This window comes from Phascolarctos cinereus, unplaced genomic scaffold (genome assembly GCF_003287225.1).
Source record: "Phascolarctos cinereus isolate Bilbo 61053 unplaced genomic scaffold, phaCin_HiC Scaffold_4;HRSCAF=312, whole genome shotgun sequence".
Taxonomy (NCBI): Eukaryota; Metazoa; Chordata; class Mammalia; order Diprotodontia; family Phascolarctidae; genus Phascolarctos; species Phascolarctos cinereus.
This window is the reverse complement of record NW_027555847.1, coordinates 316,800,175-316,824,123: the sequence shown is the minus strand read 5'-3', so window position 1 is coordinate 316,824,123 and position 23,949 is coordinate 316,800,175. Positions and strand designations below refer to the sequence as shown.

At 37.0% G+C, this 23,949-nt stretch overlaps 1 protein-coding gene across 1 annotated transcript in view; it reads left to right on the top strand.

Moving 5' to 3' along the window:
• The window catches only part of ANKRD31 (ankyrin repeat domain 31), a 183,365-nt gene that overhangs the window by 52,814 nt on the left and 106,602 nt on the right, over positions 1-23,949 (top strand). The window contains exon 12 of the mRNA XM_078153158.1: positions 6,599-6,743. Within this exon, the coding sequence (XP_078009284.1) occupies positions 6,599-6,743 (145 nt within the window). The remainder of the gene's footprint in view (positions 1-6,598; positions 6,744-23,949) is intronic.

The following is a 23,949-nucleotide window of genomic DNA, read 5'->3' as shown; positions in this document are numbered from 1 at the left end:
TTAACAGAGTCCTCCCTAAAAGATGAAGATTGTAACAGATTATACATAGTGTGTATAATACGTAGTATCTACTGTGTACCAGTCACTGTGCTAAGTGCTTTACAAATATTATCTCATTTAATCCTCACAACAACCCTGGAAGGGGAAGGTGCAGTGCTCTTGATGAAGTTTCCTCAGGGTGGAGAGTACAGCAGTATTATCAACCCCCTTTATGTGCTATTATCTCTCCACCTTGCCTGGAAAGATATTTTGGATAGTGACTTTATTACATGCATTACTGAAGTCTAAGTATATAACACCTTAGATACTCTTTTGATTTAACAGCCCTGTCAAAAAAGGAAATGAGGTTAGTCTGGCAGGACTTGTTCTTGAACCCATGCTGGTTCATAGTGATAATTGCTTTCCTTCCAAACTATTCAAAAAATTTCTAACAATGTATTCTAACATTTTTTTTTACCAGGAATGAAAGTTGAGCACACTGACTTAGAGGTTGAAGCATCAATTTCCCCCAAATCTATCCTGTGATAATTTTTGTTTTTCCTTACTGAAATACTAATTGGAAAAGTAATAACAACTGAAATTTATACAGCTAAGTGGCACAGTGGATAGAGTGCTGGGCTTGGAGCCAGGAAGACTCCTCTTCCTGAGTTCAAGTCCAGCCTCAGATACTCACTAGCTATGTGACTCTGTGCAAGTCACTTAACCCTTTTTGCCTCAGTTTTCTCATCTGTAAAATGAGTTGGAGAAGGAAATGGCAAACCACTCCATTGTCTCTGCCAAGAAAACCTCAAAAGGGTCACAAAGAGTCAAACATGAATGAAAAATGACTGAATAATAACAAAACTACTAAGATTTCATAGAGTGTTTCCCATATACTATTATAAATTATTCCCAAAGAGTGGGAGGCCCCATGGTACAGTGGAAATGGATGATCTGGGTCCAAACCCAGGCTCTACTAGTACCTTCCTTTCCTTCTCCTCCCCTTCTCTCCTATCTGTGTGACCTTGGGCAAGTCACCTCACCTCTTTGACCCTTGGTTTCCTCATCTATGAAACTGAAAGAATTGAACTAGATGACCTTGAAGATTCCTTTTAGCTCCTCAGTCCTCCTTCAATCCTCAGTTTATTGATTGACCCTATATTTCAATATAGTCAGATAATTCTCCATGGTGTTGAACTATCTCAACCCCAGGGAAATACTATATATTTCAGCAAGGGACCACTAGATTGCTGTCTATGGTACTGAAGCAACTGTGCACCAAGGGTTCTGACCTATGCACCAGAAATAAATTGTGCCTTTCCCTCTAACATGAACTGCCCCACTCTCCACAGTATTTACTTCTTCAGGGTGACAACAGCTCTACTTCTTTTGAGAGAAACAGATCAGCTTCATCTATGAAACCTGGGAAGGGTTTGCCATTCCTTGTTGGATATCTTAGCATTGGCTCCCCAATCAGAATACTGAACTTTTTTTCTTCAGAATAATAGCATGCATGCAGACCCTACATCTCCCAGGGACCTGATCTGCTAAGAAACTTTGTCACCACAAGTTTGTGGCTGATGCCTCTCCCCTGGAATCATGATTAGTATGTGTACTTCCCCTGCCCTGGGTTGCTCATCTTAGTCCAAATTACATATTTCTATGTGTGTAGTGGATATTAAACTGGCCTCACTCTTAGGAAAACCTGGTTTCACGTTCCTCCACTCTTTCACCAAGAAAGGCACTTAATCTCCCAGAGTTCTCTCCCAGAGGGAGAGGCACACAGAGTTCCTCACCCAGGAGTTCATTATATCAGTACAATCACAGGTCCAGTCCTATCCTTATCCTAGAGTTTTCTTGTCTTACTTGTTCCTGGGACGTGGGAATCATTTTGTGGCATACCCTTTGGTAAATATGTATCTGTGAAAAGTTGGAGGGAATTGTTGTTTAATTCACTTGCAGGTCAGTGGTCTTTGATAAACATTGGTTCTCATTCTAGTCTATATTTCTCTCTAAATCATAAGATTCTTAGGATTCACCTAGATGTTAGTTGAGGCAGCTGCCCAGGGAATAAATAGCAGCCATCATGGTATATGACCCTGTTCCCTCTGGTATATTTTAGTTGTTTAGTTGTACACTGTTTTTTGTAATCTATGCCCTCTGTTATTCTTTCTTCCATTTTGCAATTGGGAACATTTGACAAAGACACAAAGAAATGGAAGGACTTGGACTAAATGGAGGAATTTTGACTAAATTACTAATTGGCCTTAGAGCATCCTGTTTGTTGCTTGGATTCCCTAATCACATTGCTTTATGAGCGTAGTGTTTGACTCCTTTTACCTTCATATTTAAATAGCATTGTTAGGACTTTCCACCCCAGAATATAGTAATTATATTACTATACCCAACCAGGGTGTATCTGTAACAGGTGGTTGTTCAGGGGAGAAAGCCTATAAGTGAAGCAAAGACTTCATTCAGAGAACACCTCTGAAAATTCAAAAGAATGCCCATTCAGGAGAAAAAAAACTACACTCATACTCATATATATGTGTGTATATTTGTGTGTGTGTGTGTCTGTGTGTGAGATGAAGGTGTGAGTATGGGAGAAGGTTCAGGCAGCACTTTAATTTCTAAACACATCAGAAAATATTTTTCTTATCAGTTGAATCCCTAAATTCATTTGATGAAGTTATGGTACCACAGATTTTGAGTAGCCCACTTGTAGTTGCTTCAGAAAACACAACTGAGGATTGATAGCAACTATGGGCTTGCCCCTGCCTTTCTCTGCCCGCTTATCGATGTGAGCAAATGGGATTGAGTGAGAATTTGAAAATGTGAGGACCGGCTTTGGTTGAGTCAGCAGAGAAGGGATTCAGCTCTTGAGGATTTATCCTTACATCTCTTACAGAGCATAGCAAGGGGAAGGGTATTTTTCCTTGACCTTCCATCTCATAGTAATGGCATCCTCCCACAGAAGAACATCTTAGGCTATAGCCTAAGAAGAAAATTTAAGACCTTGTCTTCCTGAACCCCAGCCTGCTGTGTTAATAGAGAGGAGGTTTAAAGAAAGAGCTGGGTGGAGATTCTGCATCTCAAGAAATGGCAGCTCATCAGAGCCAAAACTCTGAGGGAACAGAACTGGGGAGGCTTTATTCCTTTTCCTGTAAGTCCAGGGTAAGGCTTCTGGTTCTTTCTGAAAGGAATTAGCAGTAAAAAAAAGAAAAGAAACTAGCCAAGGGCTAGGGCACTAGCATTGCCCCAGCCAGGGATTTAACCTTAGGTAGAAACTGAAGGTGGCAGAAACTATAGCAGATTGCAGAGCAGTGAAGACATCCTGTTCATCAAGGAGCAGGTAAGGGATAGATGTCCCTGTTGAGAAGCTTTCAAGAGTCCTGCAGAGTCAGAAGTGTGAGTTGCCCATCTACACTTTTCCCCAACTATGGGCTCTCATTTATTAAGTGTGTACTATGTGCCAGGTAGTACTTTACAAATCTCATTTATTTAGATAGCTCATTTGATCCTCACAACAACCCTGTGGCGTAGGTGCTATTATTATCCCCATTTACAGTTGAGGAAACTGAAGCAGACAGACATAAGTGACTTACCCAGGGTCAACACAGCTACTAAGTGTCTAAGGCCACATTTGAAGTCAGGTCTTTCTGACTCCAGGCCCAGTGGTCTAACTACTACATCACCTGCTTGTCTTGATCTTTCTCTCCTCAATTGAGGGTATGTGTTTGCAGGGGAGTGTGTCTCAAGGGTGAGGGGGAGATGTTTTGCTGTTAAACTTACTATGCTAATACAGTAAAAGTCTTTGCTTTAAGTGACTTGTGTCTTCTGGCTGATTAGCAGATTATTGAAAGGTAAACACACTGATGTGGACTTGTGAGCTATAGTTTTAAGAGTTCCATCAATTTGGAGTGTCTGTCTTTTAGGGGACCTGGTCTAGGACTTGTGAGTTGAAAAGTGCTGTTAGGAAGATGTATATGTATAATACTTATATTATTAAATCCAGGGTCTGTTTATAGTAATATGCTAACATGACTCTGTCCTGGGTCCTCTCCTTTTTTTATTCTAGATTCTCTTTCTCTTAGTGACCTCATCAGTGACTGTGGGTCTAATTATCATCTCTAGTCAGATAGCTTACAGATCTAGAGATCATCCCCAGTCTCTCTCTCTTGACCTCTACATCACTAGCTGCCAGTGAGACATTTCAAAATGGATTTCACAGAGACATATCAAACTTAACATGTCCAAAACAGAATTTATTATCTTTCCCCATAGCACATTCCTGTACAAAAATTCCTTTTTCCTATGAAGAGTACTCCTGTTCATTCTGTCTCCCAGGTTAACCTCAGCATCATATGCCACTCTCCACTACCTATCCCACATATCAAATCACTTATTAAATCTTGCTGTTTCTACCTTTACTTGTCTCTCTCATCTGTCCATCTCTCTCTACTCACAGAGCCACCCCCTTAATTTAGGCTCTTGTTACCTCTCACTTGGACTATGGAAAAAACTTGCTAATTGGTCTTCTGGCCTCTGCTGAACTGACTTTTCTAAAATGAAGGTCTGGCCTGTCACTTTATTTTTCAATAAATACCAGTGGCTCTCTTTTAGTTTTGGGATCAAATATAAATTCCTCTTTTTGTCTTTTAAAGCCCTTTAAAATTTGGATCGAACCTATCTTTCAATCTTCATTATTCATTGCTCCTTTTTCTTATATTCTATGGTTCAACCAAAATATCTTTCTTCATCTTCCTCAGACATGACACTCCACCACATACTTACTTTTGCAGTGGTCTTATCCCATGCCAGTAATGTACTCCTGCCTCACTCCTTGCCTCATGGAATCCCTCACTTCCTGCAAGACACAGCTCAAGCACTACCTTTTGTAGTCCTTGCCCTCCCTTCTAATTACCTTTTATTTAACTATCTTAATTATTTTAGTATATATTTATTTTGTGTATATATGTATATTACATATGCATATACAGCCAGTTCTGCTATAAAACTTGTTTCAAAAAATGCTAATTTGTTACAACTCAATGTATTAGGGAACATTTTTAGCACAACTGGAATTTTGAGTTTGCTTCTGTATAAGAAAACTGTACCACTTCACAGTAAGTCACAAGCTGCAGTCCTCCAATGCTCATTTCCACAAGCAAACTTCAGGTCTTTGTTAAGGTAGAGTGCCATATTTATTGTATACCTATTGGTATAGTAGGAGCTGGGAGCAGAGAAAGGTTGGTCTGTGTCATTCCCACTTCTTTCCGCCATGGCCTCTGACTGGAGTTGCAACTCTGCTTGTGAAGCCTTGAGTGCTAACTGAGCTGAGAATGCCCTGCCACTATTTTTTGTAGTATTTATGTATTTCTTCACCATCTAGCGTATACAACTGTGCTGCCGTTTTTATTAGGTGTCTGTTCCCCCCCCACACACGCACATAAATACCTCACCCCCCATCCATGTTTTCTCTCAATAGAATGTAAGGCTGGTGAGAGTAGAGATTGTTTCATTTTTTTTGTCTTCCAGTATCTATCATGGTACTGACAAGTAGTGAGTGTTAAATGCTTATTGATTGATGGTACTGTGCAAATATCATTTTTATGGTTCATGCATATGGGAGTGACTTGGTTAAAGAAACAGACAGAACTGTCTTAAAAGAGAGCGAGTGGAAAAAACTCAATGGCCACTTCTAAAGAATATCAGAAAATAGTCTTGGGGCAGGTAGGTGGTGCAGTGGATAGAGCGCTGGCCCTGAAATCAAGAGGACATAAGTTCAAATCCGACCTCAGACACTTGACACTTACTAGCTATATGATCCAGGGCAAGTCACTTAACCCTGATTGCCTTGGGGGGAAAAAAGAAAATAGTCTTGTTCAGGTATGGATTGGTTTATATCAGTGCTTCTTAAGCAACCCACAGTTTAAGAAGCTCTGAAGGGGCCTTGAGTGGAAAAAGTTTAAGAAGCCCTATTTTAGATGACTATAAGGTCCCTTCTAACTTTGAGCTTCTGTGGTGTTGATATATGTAAATGAAGCAAAGCTGAGAGAGCTAGCTGATATTATAGATGATAGAATAGCAATTTTCGGACAGGCTGGATCACTTCTTCAAGGAGATATTTCTTCTTCGATACTCTGTTGGTGTAAAGGTGAATGTTGTTTTCAGTTCAAACCCTTCCCCTCACTCTGTGCTAGGGGATAGAATTTTTGTATTTAGTACAAGTAAGGGTGTCTGGTACCAGAGGAGGGTAGCACCTGTATACTAACAAGTATTGATGCTGCACTACAAGCTGAGAGCACAGGCCTAACAACCTAGTGCAGCTGTTTCCTCTACCTCATCAGTTACTGAGACACATACACACAAAAAATGCTTCTAGTTTTTTGAGGGAGAAAAGGAGTTTGAGTTATGAAAAATAAGGAACCAATTGTTTCTAAGTTAGTTTTTTTAATTTAATAGTGCATATATGTTACAGCTAAATCCAAACTCTATTGATACTGTTGACAATAATGTGCTTCCTAGCTGTAGTTTGAATGTTAACATATGCAAAATCTATATGTTTATACACTATGTTATATTTTAAAAAAAACTCATGAAAATAAACTTCCTCTAGGTGGCAGAATTACTTCTTCAAAATGGAGCTGATCCATTATTTAGAAATGATTATGGAAAGTGTGCCTTGGATGAAGCTAGTGATCCTCATATGAAACAACTACTTGAACAATATATACATAAACCCAGAAGATATCCTACAGTTGGTAAGCATAAACTGCATTTCATCACATAGATACAGAATTATAGAAATTTTATTTTAATTTTACCTTATAAAGTTTGAAAAAATATGCAGTGATTTGCTGTTATTTTTAATAATCTTTATGCTATATAAACTTGTTTTCTCCTGCATAAGACTATAGGTGATTAAAATCCAAGGACAAAAAATTTGTTTTAGGAGATTCTTAGGTTATACCTTCCCTTGTTGTCATGTTTAGAGCCCTGGTGAAAAGTTTACTAAGTTTACTTCCTTTTCAGATTATGACATATAAAATAAAGTGATGTGATATGAAGTATATAATTAGTTATATTCCCTTTAATGAACATTTCCCTGAGTTAATTTTTTTTAATTCTCTAGGAATTCTATTTTTTTTTATCCTTCCCATTCATTCCAGTGTCAAACTGCAACTACAAAGAGAATAGCTCGCAGTTGTAATATAAGAAGATAGGACATAAGTGATTTACATGCACGAGCATATCCTTTATTCTGATCCATATGTACCTGTTAGATTTTTTTCACTCATGTGTCAGACTCAGATTAAGTAGAGTGTGATAAAATTAATTCTTTCACTTTCAGAAATGAAATTCTTTTTTTATGGAATGCACTTGAAAACAATATTCACTACTTTGTTAAAGTCTGGAATTTTTTTAAAAAAAAGACAAAAACATGGTACTTGTACTTAAGGGGCTCACATTCTAATGGCTAAGACAACATGCAAATAACTGTATACATGTAAGATATACATAACGTAAATGGGAGTTAATCTCAGAGGGACAGAGGACCATTGAGAAGAATTTAAAAAGACCTCTTGCAGAAGATGGGATTTGAGTTGAGTCTTGAAGGAAGCCAAAGAAACCAGGAGGTGGATATGAGTAGGGAGAGCATTCCAGACATTGGGGATAGCCAGTGAAAAGGCCCATACTTGGGAGAGGAGGTGTCTTGTGCAAGGCAGTCGATGTCATCAGATTGCTGGGTACATTGAGGAGAGTAAAATGTAAGAAGACTGGAAAGGAAGGAAGAAGCCAGTTATGAAGGTTATAAAGCCAAATAGAGGATTTTATATTTAATACTGGAGGTTATAGGAAGCCATTGGAGTTCGTTGAAAAGAGGACTAAGGGCCAGATCTAAGCCAGGAGGAATTATTCATTCAGCTATCCGTTTCAGGAATCCTGTGCCTAGATTGTGTATGTTCCAGAAAAGAAAAAAGCTGATTTCACTGCAACAAGGGTGTACTTTTTTTTTCTTATTTGGGGCTGCTTGAGAATGTAACACTGTAGCTCAGAAGCATCCAGCTCAGAGATGGTCATGGTAGTTCTGTGCTAGTACCCCTAGGCTCCTTTTGGGAAAAAAGCTGCTGATTGCATAGTGAAAAAAAAGAGCATTTATTCTTAAAGCTTGAAATGACCTTTGGGGTCATCTGGTCATACTACCTTATACATTACAAATAAGGAAATTCAGAAGAAGCAGGGCATTTACACTCAGCTCCTTCATGTCTAGCAGAATAATAGCTGATGCTATTGCATATGTATATATAAAATTTGGATTTTTTCCTCACTAAAGCCTGGAAAAAAATCTGTGTGTTTGTGTACAGGTATATATTGTATATCTCAGAAATGAAAAGGATCTCTGAAGTTGTCTGGTTAAGTCAATGTCTAAATAGGAATCTTTCTACAATACCCTCTGCATATGCCTGTCTAATTTCTGCTTGGAGACTTCTGGTGATAAGGAGCTCATTATCTTCTGTGGCATTCCGCTTTAACTGTTAGGGAGTGAGCCACTAAAGAGTAGAATAACCAGCTTTCCCAAGAGCCTTTGCTTCCAGATGTATCACCATTTTGCACCTCCAGATTAGGGTGGCTCCTCAAAGTATTATAAAAAGAGGTGGAGTCATACTTAGATTGGGTCATATTGGGAACATTAAGTTCATTTTAGCATCAGGAGGGCACGTAATGATACTAATTACGTGTGCATTATAGGTGTTCTATCTTACCATACTACCCATTAAAATACTTTATTTGCTATACTTGGTTGTTATACCTGCTTTCTTCTTCACAAGCATATGTACTTTGGAGGGGATAATTTTTTTAATCCTAAATATAATTTTTATATTTATTTTTAGAATTTATTATTTATTTTTAACATTCTTTTAAAAAATGTTGAGTCCCAAATTCTCTCCCTTCCTCCTGCCCCTCCTTCACCCATTGAGAAGGCAAGCAATATATTAATTGTACATGTGAAATCATACAAAACATATTTCCATATGAGCTATATTACAAAATAGAGTAAGAAAAATAAAGAAAAATAAATTCAATATGGAGAGTTCATCAGTTCTCTCTGAAGGTGAATAGAATTTTTTATCATGAGTCCTTTGGAACTATCTTGGATCATTATATTATAGCTAGGTAGCTAAGAGTAGCTAAGACTTTCACAGATGATCATTGTAACCATATTGTTGTTACTATGTATAATGTTCTTTCTCCTGGTTCTGCTCACTTCACTCTGCATCAGTTCATAGAAATCTTCCCAGGTTTTTCTGAAAGTATTCTCATTATTTCTTTTTTTTTCTTTTTGCAAGGCAATTGGGGTTAAGTGACTTGCCCAGGGTCACACAGCTAGTAAGTGTCAAGTGTCTGAGGTCACATTTGAACTCAGGTCCTCCTGACTCCAAGGCCAGAGCTCTATCGACTTGTGCCACCTAGCTGCCCCCTCATTATTTCTTATAACACAATAGAGTTCCATCACAATCATATACCACAACTTGTTCAGCCATTCCTCAACTGATAGGCATCCAGGAGGTGATATTTTTGAAAGGTATCGTAAAACTGAAAAAAAAACCCCAAACCAGCACAATCTCTTCCTATTATTTTATTTTGAACCGAGCTCAATGTCCATTTGCACAACCAAATAAATGAATAAAAACTTCCTCCTTTCTCTTCTCTTCTCTCTATATCTATACATGCCAATTCAACAGGCTCATTGTTCCATTGAATGTCAGTATTTGGGCATGGCATATTTTTAATTTTCTTTGTTTTTCTAGGATAACTTGTTAGATTGCTTGTTTTCCCATAGCCTGAGGGGCTTATATTTGTATACACACAGAGACACTGAATTCAAATCCTGTCTCAGACACTTACTAGCTGTCACTTAAGGCAAGTCAAGTAAGTGCTTTCAGCTTCAGTTTCCCCATCTGTAAAATGGGGATAATAATAGCACCTATCTCACAAGGTTGTTGTAAGGATCAAATGAGATAACCCATGTAAAATGCTTTGTAAACCTCAAAGTGCTAGCGATTATCATATACATATTACTGTATATGCATGTTTACAACTTGTGTTCATTAATTGTCTAAAGCCTAATATTAACCTGTGGGGCAATTTAATATACATTGTAAACCAACATACAAGGAGACAGTTCCATTAAGATAAGAAATGTTAATTTAACCAGGAAAGATACAGTTATGAAATAGACAGTGTACTCACTCCTCTAGAAGCTTTCTTGTGTTATAGTCTCAGTTGAATGCAAAGCAGGCCCTCAGACTAGGTAATATTCAACATCAACCTCATATTTTTGGTAGTTTGATTGGTATGGCACTGAATAAGTTAATTAATTTAGGTAGAATTGTTATTTTTATTATATTGGCCTACCCATGAGCAATTAATATTTTTCTAATTGTTTAGATCTTTATTTATGTGAAAAGTGTTTTATAATTGTGTTCATATAGTTCCTGGGTTTGTCTTGGCAAGTAAACTCCCAAATATTTTATATTGTCTGCAGTTATTTAAAATGGAATTTCTCTTTCTATCTCTTGCTGCTGTACTTTGTTGGTAATATATAGAAATGCTGATGATTTAGGTGGGTTTATTTTATATCCTGCAACTTTGCTTAAGTTACTAATTATTGGGGCAGCTAGATGATGCATTGAATAGAGCACTGGCCTTGGAGTCAGGAGGACCTGAGTTCAAATCTGGCCTCAGACATTTGACATTTACTAGCTGTGTGACCCTGGACCTTGCAAAAAAAAAAAAGTTGTTAATTATTTCAAGTAGTATTTTGGTTGATTCTCAAAGTATACCGTCATATCATCTGCAAAAAATGGTAGTTTTGTTTCCTCATTGCTTAGTCTAATTTCTTCAATTTCTTTTTCTTCTCTTATTGCTAAAGCTAACATTTCTAGTACAATATTGAATAATAGTAGTGATAATAAGCATTCTTGTTTCACCCCTGATCTTCTAGGGAAGGCTTCTAGCTTATCCCCATTGTACATAATGCTTGATGATGATTTTAGATGCATATCTCATCATTTTAAGGAAAACTCCATTTATTCCTATGTCCTCTAGTGTTTTTAATAGGAATGGGTGCTGTGTTTTGACAAAAGCCTTTTTCTGCATCTATTGAGATAATCATATGATTTCTGTTAGTTTGTTTTTGATGTAGTCAATTATGCTAATAGTTTTCCTAATATTGAACTAGCCTGGCATTCCTGGTATAAATCTCACCTGGTTATAGTGTATTATCCTCATGACAAATTGCTGCAATTTCTTTGCTAATATTTTATTTAAAAATTTTGTATCAATATTCATTAGGGATATTGGTCTATAATTTTCTTTCTCTATTTTGGCTCTTCCTGGTTGAGGTATCAGATTTGTGACATAAAAAGAATTTGGTAGAAGTCCTTTTTTGCCTTTTTTTTGAAATAGTTTTTATAGTATTTGGCATTAATTGTTCTTTAAATGTTTGGTAGAATTCACTTGTAAATCCATCTGGAGATGGATGGCCCTGGAGATTTTTTTCTCAGAGAGTTCATTGATGGGTCGTTCAATTCCTTTTTCTAACATGGGGCTATTTAAATATTTTATGTTCTCTTCTGTTAATCTATACAATTTATGTTTTTGTTGATATTTATCCATTTCACTTAGATTGTCAAATTTATTGGCACAGAGTTGGGCAGAATAGCTCCTAATTATTGTTTTACTTTCCTCTTCATTGGTAGTGAATTCACTCTTTTCATTTTTGATACTGGTAACTTGGTTTTCTTTTTTCAAATCAAATTAACCAAATGTTTATTTAATTTATTTTTTTTTTCATAAAACCAGCTTTTCATTTTATTTATTAGTTCATAGTTTTCTTACTTTCAATTTTATTAATCTCTCCTTTGATTTTCAGAATTTCTAATTTGGTATTTGATTGGGGATTTTAAATTTTTTCTTTTTCTAGCTTTTTAAATTGCATGCCCAATTCATTGATTTGTGCTTTCTCTATTTTATTTATGTAAGCATTTAGAGATATAAAATTTCCCCTAAGTACTGCTTTGGCTGCATCCCATAAGTTTTGGTGTATTGTCTCATTATTGTCATTCTCTTTGATGAAGTTATTGTTTCTGTGTTTCATTGTTGGACCCACTCATTCTTTAGATTAGATTATTTTGTTTCCAATCAATTTTTTAATCTGTCTTTCCATGGCCCTTTATTATATGTAAGGCATCATGATCTGAAAAGGATGCATTTAATATTTCTGCCTTCTTGCATTTGATTGTGAGGTTTTTATTCCCTAATACCTGGTTGATTTTTGTGTAGGGGACATGTTCCACTGAGAAAAAGGTATATTCTTTTCTATCCCCACTCAATTTTCTCCAGAGGTCTATCTTAATTAACTTTTCTAAAATTCTATTCACCTCCTTAATTTCTTTCTTGTTTATTTTGTGGTTAGATTTATCTAGTTCTGAGAGGCAGAGGTTGAGATCCCCCACTAAATAGTTTTGCTGTCTGTTTCTTCCTGTAACTCACTAAACTTCTCTAATAATCTGGATGCTATACTACTTGGTGCGTGTATGTTTAGAATTGATATTACTTCATTGTCTGTAGTACCTTTCTAGTAAGATGTAGTTTCCTTCCTTGTCTCTTTTAATTAGATCTATTTTTGCTTTTGCTTTGTCTGAGATCAGGATTACTACCCCTGCTTTTTTTTTACTTCAGCTGAAGCATAATATATTCTACTCCAGCCTTTTACCTTTACTCTGTGTATATGTCTCTGCTTCAAATGTGTTTCTTATAAACAGCATATTGTAGGATTCTGCTTTTTAATCTACTCAGCTGTTTCGTTTTATGGGAGAGTTCATTCCATTCACATTCACAATTATGATTACTAACTATGTATTTCCCTCCATCCTATTTTCCCCCCTTTTTATACTTTTCTCTCTTGTTTTGCCCTGTCCCTCCTCACTAGTGTTTTTGCTTCTGACCACTGCTTCCCCAAATCTGCCCTCCCTTCTACCAGCCCATTCTCTTTCCCCTTTCCTCCCCTATTTCCCTATAGGGTAAGATAGATTTCTCTACCTGAATGTGTATGTTATTCCGTCTTTGAGCCAAATCTGATGAGAGTAAGTTAAACAATGCTTACCCTCTTCCTTCTTTCCCTCTACTGTAATAGGTCTTTCATGCTTCTTCAATGATATAATTTACCCCATTCTGTTTCCCCCTTTCCTCTTTTCCCAGTGCAGTCCTTTTTTTTGCTCCTTAATTTTTTTAAATTATCACATCAAAGTCAACTTATACCCACACCTTCTGTCTAAGTACACTCCTTCTAACTGCCCTAATAGAGACACAGTTCTTAAGCATTACAGGTATCATTTTCCCATGCAGGGATGTAAACAGTTTAACCTTATTGAATACCATGGGTTTTTTTTTTAACTTTACTGTTTATCTTTTTATGCTTCTCTTGAGTCTTGTATTTTAAATTTAGTTTTTCTGCTCAGCTCTGGTCTTTTCATCAGGAAAGCTCAAAAGCCCCCTATTTCATTGAATGTCCATGTTTTCCCCTGAAAGGCTATGCTGAATTTTGCTGGGGAGTTGGCTCTTGTAATCCAAGCTCTTTTGCCTTTCAGAGCATCATATTCCAAGCCCTCCAGTCCTTTAATGTAGAAGCTGCTAAGTCTTGTGTGATCTTGACTGTGGCTCCTTGATATTTGAATTATTTCTTTCTGGCTGTTTGCAGTATTTTTCCCTTGATCTGATTGCTTTTTTTAGCTTAAAACCAGAGGCTGAAGCTGTAACTCTGTTAAAAGAAAATCTTTGCTTGGGCTCTCAATAATGAAGCAAACCCAGGAAGAGAAATTTTAAAGGAGTTTATTGTAGTATCGAAGACAAAAATGTGTTTAATGTGGCCAGGCAACAAAATTCAAACCACTGAGTGCTTTTGTATGGAGAATTTTTTTTATTAAGAGCAAGACAGTTCTGATAGATACACATTTCTCAAAGGAGATGAGCCATTATGTCTCAGCTATTCCTGCACTGCCACATCATAGGGAAATGAGATTAGAGGTAAAGGGGATGGGATGAAATACATTTGGCAACATACTGACTAGCAGGTAATACACAGGACAAAGAGATGGGATCAAAGTACATGCTGCCTCTCCCAACAGACTGGTTGACATTTATCTAAAAGACAAGCAAGACTGGAAACAATGGGGTGACTCTGATTGATTCAGCACAGATTTCAATAATTCTGCCCTATGGTGCTAACCATACTTATGGTGCAGCACCCTAATTAGACCTATATCAGTTCTCTTTCATCAACTGTAACATTCCAGTCTCTGTTACCTGTAAATGTTTGAGTTGGCTGGGGGATTCGTTCTCTGCACTAAGAGAGGTACTGTAGACATAAGTAGCATGTAATCCCTATGAGGACACACAAGAGAAAACCTACAAACAGATACTTTAGCCAGTGAAGAGTTCTGCTCCCTAAAACATATCCATAGCCCATAGACATTGGCAATTCAATATAGTCACTCTGCAGGTATGCAAATGGTAGAGTGCTTACTTTCATCCCCCTTATCACAATTTCTTTCCATGAAGAGTTAGACTCTTGACAAGAAAGGCAGTTAAAAACTACAGGAAGGGCCTCTGCATAAACACCACGGACAAACCATGTCCATAAACGCATAGTAGTATAAGGGCCTTGGTTCCTACAGTGGTATCAGTCTAAGCGGAAAAGAGCTTACAGAACAGGTAACAAGTCATGATATGCACATGACTAATATAACAAGCAAAGTTACAATAGGTGAATAAAGAAACCCAATATAGCAGTAACCTTAGGGGTGTCAAGTCCTTTTGCAGTGTCTATAGGGGTCTGGTAAGTACTTCCTGTGTATTTCTCAAACAACTGCTTATGGATCAGGCAGATCTGTGGAAGCATTTTGCCAACCATCTGCAGGTTTCAGGTCACTTGAGATTTTCTAGATAATGCTGCTAAGTCCTGCTAGTATTAATTTAGTAAATTGTAAAAAATCTAATCAGATTGTCTTTCCTAGTAATTAGTTCATGTGGTGAAAACCCATTCAGATCTAATGGAACCAGTCCTAATAACAACAGGACTATACGAACACCAAATTAGGAACCCATAATTCAAACTTCATAGAATTTCAGTTTTTATATAGCACTTAAACACCTTCTGTCTTCACCCAGACCTTGTATCTGATATGGACAATGCCACCTACAGGCTGAAAGAGGAATCTTAAAAGGCTTCATGAGTCCCTGACTTGGAAAATGACCCTTCTGTCCTTTAATATTATCTGAGAGAGACTTCAAAATATGAAAACAGGACTTCCAGGAGCCAAGATGGTAGAGTAAGCAGTAAATTGCTGTCACTCTCCCATATTCACGTCCAAACAACCAAACAACCATAAAGTAGTGCCTGAGAACAAATCCTGGAACAGTGGAGCCAACAGAAAGATGGAGTGGAGTGGTCTTTTAGCCCAGGAAAATTGGAAGATTGGCAAGAAAGGTCCATCTCACTCAGGTAAAAGGGCAATGCAGTCCAGGATGGGAAATGTCCCAGCAAGCCAGCAGCAAACCCCACCTCAGCAAACCAGCCAGAGAGCCTGAGCCCCAGTGTGATAGAATAGGCAAGTGCCAATGCCAGGACTCTCACATGCTTTAGCATAGCCAGGGGAACTAGCAGACTCCAGCTCTAGGAACCACCATGTGCTTCAACACAGCCCCAGGCAGGCATCCTGGTGGCTGAACCTCAGAGTGCTTCAGCATTGCCTGGGGCTGGCATCCTATGGCAGTTGGACCTCCACATGCTTCAGCAAGGCTCAGGGCAGACTTCCATGTGCTTCAGTGTAGCCCCAGAGAAATGCAGAAAAACCCTACTGGGCCTCAACGCACCCAAACACCACCCACTAGGAGCCCGGCTCAGCACCAGGTAAGCTGCCAGACCCTCTACAGTCTCCAGCAGCACCCCGCCTCATAGTGCAGCACCAGAGAGGGTCCCCGTAGACCTCAGGGCAACATCAGTACAGCACCAGGTAAACAGCCAGGGCCTGTAGTCACTAGCACAAGAAGCTAGAGACAGTGCCCCTTCTGCCCTGGGTGCAGAGTTCAAATTTAAAACAAAGGAGAAAGGGAAAAAAGGGGGGAGCAGGCAGAGAAATAAACAGAAAAGAATAACAACAACAACAGCAAAAAGAATCTGACCATGGAAAGTTATTATGGTGACAGGGAAGACCAAGACACAAACTCAGAAGAGGACCACAATGTCAGAATACCTATGGGTAAAACCTCAAAGAAAAACAGGAAGTGATCTCAAGCCCAGAAAGAACTCATGGAAGAACTCAAAAAGGGGCTTAAAAATCATATAAAACAGGTAGAATAAAAATAGGGAAAAGAAATGAGAGTGATGCAAGAGAATTGTGAAAAAAGACTCAATAGCTTAGAAAACTGCTTAAAAAAGAATTGGCCAAATGGAAAAGAAAGTACAAAAACTAATTGAGGGAAACAACACCTTAAAAGTTAGAATTGGGCTAATGACTCTATGAGACATCATGAATCAATCAAATAAATTCAAAAGAATAAAAAAAAGTAGAGGAAAATGTAAAATACCTCGTGAGACAAACAACTGACATGGAAAATAGATCCAGGAGAGATGGTATCAGCATCATTGGACTAGCTGAAAGCCATAATCAAAAGGAGGACCTGGACAGCATCTTTCAAGAAATTATCAGGGAAAAACTGCCCTGATATCCTGGAGGGCAAAATAGGCATTGAAAGAATCCATCAAGCACCTCAGGAAAGAGATCCCAAAATAAAAACCCCAAGGAACATTATAGCCAAATTTCAGAACTATCAGGTCAAGGAAAAAATTACTGCAAGTGTCCAGAAAGAAACAATTCAAATATTGGGAGGTCACAGAGATAACACAGGACTTAGCAGCTGCAACATTAAAGAATTGAGGTCATGGAACATGATATTCAGAAGAGCAAGGATCCAGGACTATAACCAAGAATCACTTACCCGGCAAAATTAAGCATAATACATCAAGGGAAAAAAATGCTTATTCAACTTAATAAAAGGATTTCAAGCTTCATAAAGACAAAACCAGAACCAAACTGAAAATTTGACCTCCAATATCAAGACCCAAGAAAAGCATAAACAGGTAAAAAGGAAAGACAGGTACAAAGGAAACATGACAGAAAATGCTATCCATATCCAGATAAAGAACTAAATGCAGATGGAAGCATATTTTGTTTCACTTACTTTATTCTTTCTTGGTTTTTTTTTTTTACTTTTGATCTGTTTGTTCTTCCACAACTGTGATGAACATGGCAATATGTTTTACATGATGGCATATGTGTACCAATATCAAACTGCTTACCATTTTCTGAAGAGGGGAGGAGAGAAGAAGGGAGGGACAGGAAAAATTTGGAACTCAAAATCTTGTAAAAATGAATGCTAAAATTTTTCTTGATTAATAATTTGGGAAAAAATATAATACTATTTAAAGCAAAACAAAAGGGAAATTATGACTTAAAATTTCTTTACAAGTATTAATACATTTCTGTATGTAAAATCCTTAATTCAGTTTTTAGAACTTATTTGCTAAAACACTCAAAGCCTATATTTTCACATTTGAGATACTAGGAAGCCAGTCATGTGTGTGTGTGTGTGTGTGTGTGTGTGTGTGTGTGTGTAGTCTTTAGGTTTCCTACAATTTCATCTTATTGCTTGCTTACTTGCTTACTATCGCGGTAAAATTTTTTTAATATTGTTTTCTTTTCAAAACACATTTACGTATTCACCCTGTCCCTCTCTTTGAGGATTTACATATTATCTTCATATCATCCTGAAAGAGTAAGATACTTTAAGAGTCTAATGTGATACATGAATATGTAACTATTAGCAAGGGGATAGCAAGCCGAAGAACTAATTTACTTAAATGCTCAGGATATGTAGTTGACCACAAATTCAGATTAAAAGTATTAAGATCTTTCATACTTGCATCTTATTATACTAACTCAGATGTTTTAGTATTAATATGTAAATTAATGTTTAATATTTTGATGACAAACTTCCACTGTTCACCTGCCTTGATAATAGACATTTGCTATGAAAGGAGAAGGGATAGACATGGTTATAATGAAATCAAGGCTGTCCCTTCAAGGACACAGACTGATCTGGCATGAGCCACAACAAAGGAAAACTCCCTTAGTTCTATTTGATTCCATGAACAAGTCCTATTTAATAGCTAATCATGTAGCAAAGTTCCACATTTATTCATAGGGTTTCAAAGCCAGGCTCAGAATTTACCAGATGAGAAAATTTCCTGTTCAGAAAGGAAATAACACAATGGGGAAACTGAGTCAAGCCCTCAATTTGCCCAGACATAGACATCCAACTGTAGCAGTCCTCCACCCACATTTCCTTCAGGCAGTACATGGCCTTCCCCTTGAATGGGGAACTATTGACAATCATACCTGAAATCAAAACTCAGAATGCCAAATTAAAGTCCCATGAGAGTTTGCCTCAAATAGTGAAACTACACTAATCACAGTTTAAGGCTAGATGATTAGCACTTTTCTCAAGTTTGCAAGAATACTTAACAATGAACATATATAAGGACATCTTATTTACTCCTCATTTATAATATAAGAATAATTACATTCTGAGGTTTCACACATACAGTGAATACATGATAGTTGTCTTCATACCCCCCAAAAAATGTTGACTACAGCAAGCCTCCTATTTGTACTACTTGTTACCTCCTGAAACAAAATGAAGTCTTGGATTCTAAGGTCTATTGTTACCAAGTTGGCTCAAGGATGCAACTCCAATACATACTACTTTAACAGGCATAATTTAATAATTTTTATAAGTCATAACTAAGTAATGTATCAGATAAAACTCACTCAAACTTATAGGTTCATCTTATAACTTTGGTGGTGAATGTTTGTGATGAAAGGGGGAATCCCAGTTCTTCAGTAAACCAATTCATTATTTTAGAATTTCACAACACTTAGCAACTTCTTTCACAGAGCTGGTAAGATTTTATGATCTTTCTCTAAAAGAAGATCCTAAGGAATTTGGCAAGTTTACAGTTAAGGAGATTTTACAAGGTTTCTCTCTTTTTTTGTACTTTTCCCACACAATAAGTAATTATTATTCTTCCTTTTAAACCAAGATACATTCAATTAAATACTTGCAGATTTTAACTTGATGACAACAGCCTCTAATAACTTAATTTCACAGCATCCATATTAAAAGAGGAGCTAATTTTCTAATGATGCAATAGCATCATCTTCTTGATAGCATTTCTTAAATACTGGTTTCCCAAATTCACAATATAAGAAAATTTAGAAATATAATAATAACATAAACAATACACAATTTACTGCCAGTAAAATGACAAATTCAGTTGAATTAATCTCTGAATTATCCTATGTAGAAAATCGTTCATCTTACCACTTTTGGTTTTCTATATTAATTGTATTCAAGACCAGTATAGAGTAATTTTGATCCAATTATGGTTTAACAAAATTTATTTTTATAGTTTCTAAACATATTTTTTAATGTCAAATATTAACTGTCTTTTCTTTTAAGGCCTGATTTGCTTATAAAGGGTCAAAGATCAAAATTATCCTAACAAGAGAACACATCTCACTTAAATGAGATTAGAATAAATTCAATCACATCTGGTTCTATATTTAAAAATGGAATCATATAGAATCTGAATTTTCCCAAGGGCCATTCACTGCTAACAAATTATAGGGCTAGCTGCTTTCAGTTACTTTACTGACAAAGATTTAAAGTGACAGGTGTGTATTTTCAACTCTCTTTAATCAAGTTAGAGCATTTTTTATATGATTGTAGATAGCTTTGATTTCTTTGTCTGAAAACTGCCTGTTCATGTCCTTGAACCATTTATCAGTTGGGGAATGACTCCTATAATACATTTGGCTCACTTTTCTATATATTTGAGAAATGAGGCTTTTATCAGAGAAACTTGCTGTAAAACTTTTTTTCCCTATTTTCCTGCTTTAAGGGAAAAACTTTTATTGCTTTTTCTTCCCCACAGAGAGTCTGACATTCCTCAGAGCTTTGGCTTTTTAGTAGGCTCTCCAAAAGGAGATTTCTTATCCTTGAGGGCTATGTCTCTGTTTGAAGCCTCTAGGTTTAGATAATCCTTATAACTCACTGCTTAACCTATGACTGCTAAACTGTATCTATTGGCAACATTTTAGAGGCTACTCTTCTAAGGAGCCATAGTGAGGTTGCTGGGTCTGAGGACCCTCCAGTTTTCTCAGCACCAAGGTACTAGTTGATCATTCATGCAAATGAATGGGAGGAAAAAAGGCAAAGGAACAAAAGCTTCCATAAATCCTACTTCCAGGCATTGCCCTTCCGCTCAATCCCTTGTTTCAAATTCCTGCCTTTGTTATGTGAGGAAGTTGTGGATTATTAGTTTTGATAGTGACTGCTTTTTAATTAGGGAACAATGGAGGAGGAGCCTTTTTCAAATTCCAAATATATAATTACAACTTTCCTACTTTATACAGGGCAGTTAGGTGGCACCGTAGATAGAGTGCCTGGCCTGGAGTTAGGAGGACCTGAGTTCAAATATAGCCCCAGACACTTACTAGCTGTGTGACCGTGTGCAAGTCACTGGGCAAATAGGGCAAGTTAACCCTTTTTGCCTCTGTTCCTCATCTATAAAATGAGCTGGATGAAGAAATGGAAAACCACTCCAGTATCTCTGCCAAGAAAACACCAAATAGAGTTGGACACAACTGAAAAGACTCAACAACAACAATTTTATTGTATCAAAAAAGCTAACCTTTGTGTGTGTGTGTGTGTGTGTGTGTGTGTGTGTGTGTGTGTGCACGCACGTGCCAGTGTCTGTGTCTGGGTCTATGGTATCTGTCTTCAGTATTTCAGTACTTTTCAGGCTGTTAGCTTTCTCGACATGTACCAGACGTAGAAATGGAAAAAGGTTTCTTTTCTACTCCTTGCTTCTCTGCAGGGCTTCTTAAACTGTGGGTCACAACCCCTATGGAGTCGTATAACTGAATGTAGGAGTCACAGAAAATTTAGTAACAATAAAAGGTTTCCGAACGAACAACGATCAAAAATTAGTTCAAAATCAGCACTTGCCTGTGTTGTATTGCACAACTTCACTGCAGTCTTGCTTCTGAACACAGAACATGCGCACTTTATACTATACATACTATCACGCCACTCAGTGCTAATGAAGGCTGCCAGAAACATCTTGGCTCAGATTCGAGATTATTGTATGTTATGAATTACAGTGTTTTTGTTTTTGGTTGTTGTTTTTTTTTTAGCTAGGCAATGGGGTTAAGTGACTTGCCCAGGGTCACACAGCTAGTGAGTGTTATATGTCTGAGACCGGATTTGAACTCAGGTCTTTCTGAATTCAGGGCCAGTGCTCTATCCACTGCACCACCTAGCTGCCCCTTGAATTACAGTGTTTTTACTGTACATACAAAATTATTCAATGAATTTTGGCTTGGGATTAGGACAGAATTTCCAACAATATCTGAAATGGCCCTAAACATACTTCTGCCATTTTGTACTAAGTATTTATATGAAGTGGCATTCTCAGCATTGACAGTTATAAAATCAAAATATTGCTCAACTCTGAAAACCATTGAAGATCCTCTGTGTCCTGTGGTATCAAATATTCCACCAAGATTTAATTCTTCATGTAAAAATAAACAAGCACATCCATCTCATTAGTATACAAATTTGCTTTAGTCTTTAATAAATGGTAAAATTATATATATACACACACACACACACACACACACACACACACACATATATATATATATATATATATATATATATATATATGCACCAAAGAATTGTTTTAAAATAAATTTCTTTATGATTTATTATTAGTAAATATTTAATTTGTATACCTATATACCCGGGGTCACATAAAAATTTTTTGGGTGAAAAGGGGTCATGAGTGGAAAAGTTTAAGAAGCCATGCTCTAAGGAGCCATATTTTGTCACTGTGGTTTTTACAAGATGTTGTGTCAGGTTTTTGTTGTTGTTTTGTTTAGCATTAAAGTCTGGGGAGAAGACACAGAACTAGCCTGATTATCCATTTTGGATCTCCTTTTGGTTCTACCTTATTCCCATTTTCTACATATCCTAGAAAATATGGCATTCCCCTACTTTTACACAGGAGACAAATTCTCTTTCTGTTGACTAATTTACCAATGACTTCTTCCTTTAAACTGATTATCTCTTTCTATACTAATACTTCAACTATGTATGAAAGGGTTAATTAAGTTTCATAGTATTTATGGAAATGTGATTGTTATAAAGATGATTAATAAGAAATTTAGTTAAATCTGTCCCTAACCAATTATTTTCTCTTTAAAATACTTTAGATTTATAGTTTATGGATATTTTGTGATGTTTACCTAATCTAGGCATCTTTTCTCACTTCTTTTTTTTTTCTTGTCACTAAACTGATCAGTACCAAAAATTAGGGGAAAATTTATTAGCATTCCCATATTCAGGGATAGATAATTTAAAACAGAGGTTCTTAACTTGTGTGTGTGTGTGTGTGTGTGTGTGTGTGTGTGTGTGTGTGTGTGTGTTTTGGACCCCTTTGGAAGTCTGGTAAAGCCTAGAACCTCTACATGTTGGCACCAACACTCACAATTGAAGAAAATATTAAATTTCAATTAGAGGATGGTAAAAATAAAGATGTGATTTGTTTTCCCATCCAATACATGAACCCTCTAAAATCTATCCATGAACCCCAAAGACTCTGAAATCTGTCCTCAAACCTACAAAAGATCTTATTTCATCAATATAGATACTCCCTCTCTCAAAACATTCCAATAAAACATATGGGGGAGTGTCCTGACAGTCAGGAGTGCAATCTGGTGGGAATGAAGGCATGGCAGGCATGAACTTGTTCCTTAAAAATGCAGGATGGGGAAGAACCAGTCAGAGAAAGAAGCCACAAGGGTGGAGAGTACTTCCAGTATGAGAAGTCCTGGAGGTCTTCTAGTGGCTACCATTCTGGTGATGAGACTTTTGTTTGTTTTTGAGACTGGTTCTCTCTGTTTTTCCCAGGGTAGAAATGCAGTGGCTACTTGTGGGCCTGATCCCAATATTGATCCACATGGAGGTTTTAACCTGCTCCTTCTTTCTGATCTAGACTAGTTTTCCCCCTTCTTAGGCAAACTAGTGGCACCACTCCTAGAGAATCACCCTGTTAATGATGGGTTCAGTGTGTACACCCAATCGGCTTTAGTTCTATTGTAGCTCAGAGCTCCGACCTCATTCTTCTCTATAACTAGGATTTTAGCCTTGTGCCACCATGCAGGGCTGAGACTTTTTACATATAACTAGTCTGGGCATTAGATAACAGACCTATGTAACCTATATAACTATATACTTACAACCTTTCCAGTTTGTCAATGCCTGGCAGAACTTGGGTTCCTCCAGTATAATAGCCTTTGAGAATCCTTAGTTATTTCCATTCCATGATGACACACTTGTGGAGAATTTTAGCAGAGTGCTCAATACATAAAAGTAAAAAGGAGATGATGTAATTATTTCTGCTCATTGTTATCCCAGGGAACATTGATCAAGCTATTTTTCTCTCTAGTTTAGCCAAGTATATTAGACTTTTAAAATATGTGAGCCTTGCTATAGGAAAATTGAGTATATGAAATTTGAACTTTTAGAACAGATAGATTAAGGGATTCATATCATTAGCTTTATGGCATTTATTTCATTAGATTTATTTGTTTATTTAAAAAAAATTTTTAAATAGGATACATTGAAGAATTCCTTTAAATAGCATACTTGCTTTTTAATACATTTAATGTATGATTTGAACAACATAAAACTCTACCATTTGTTGTGGCATTT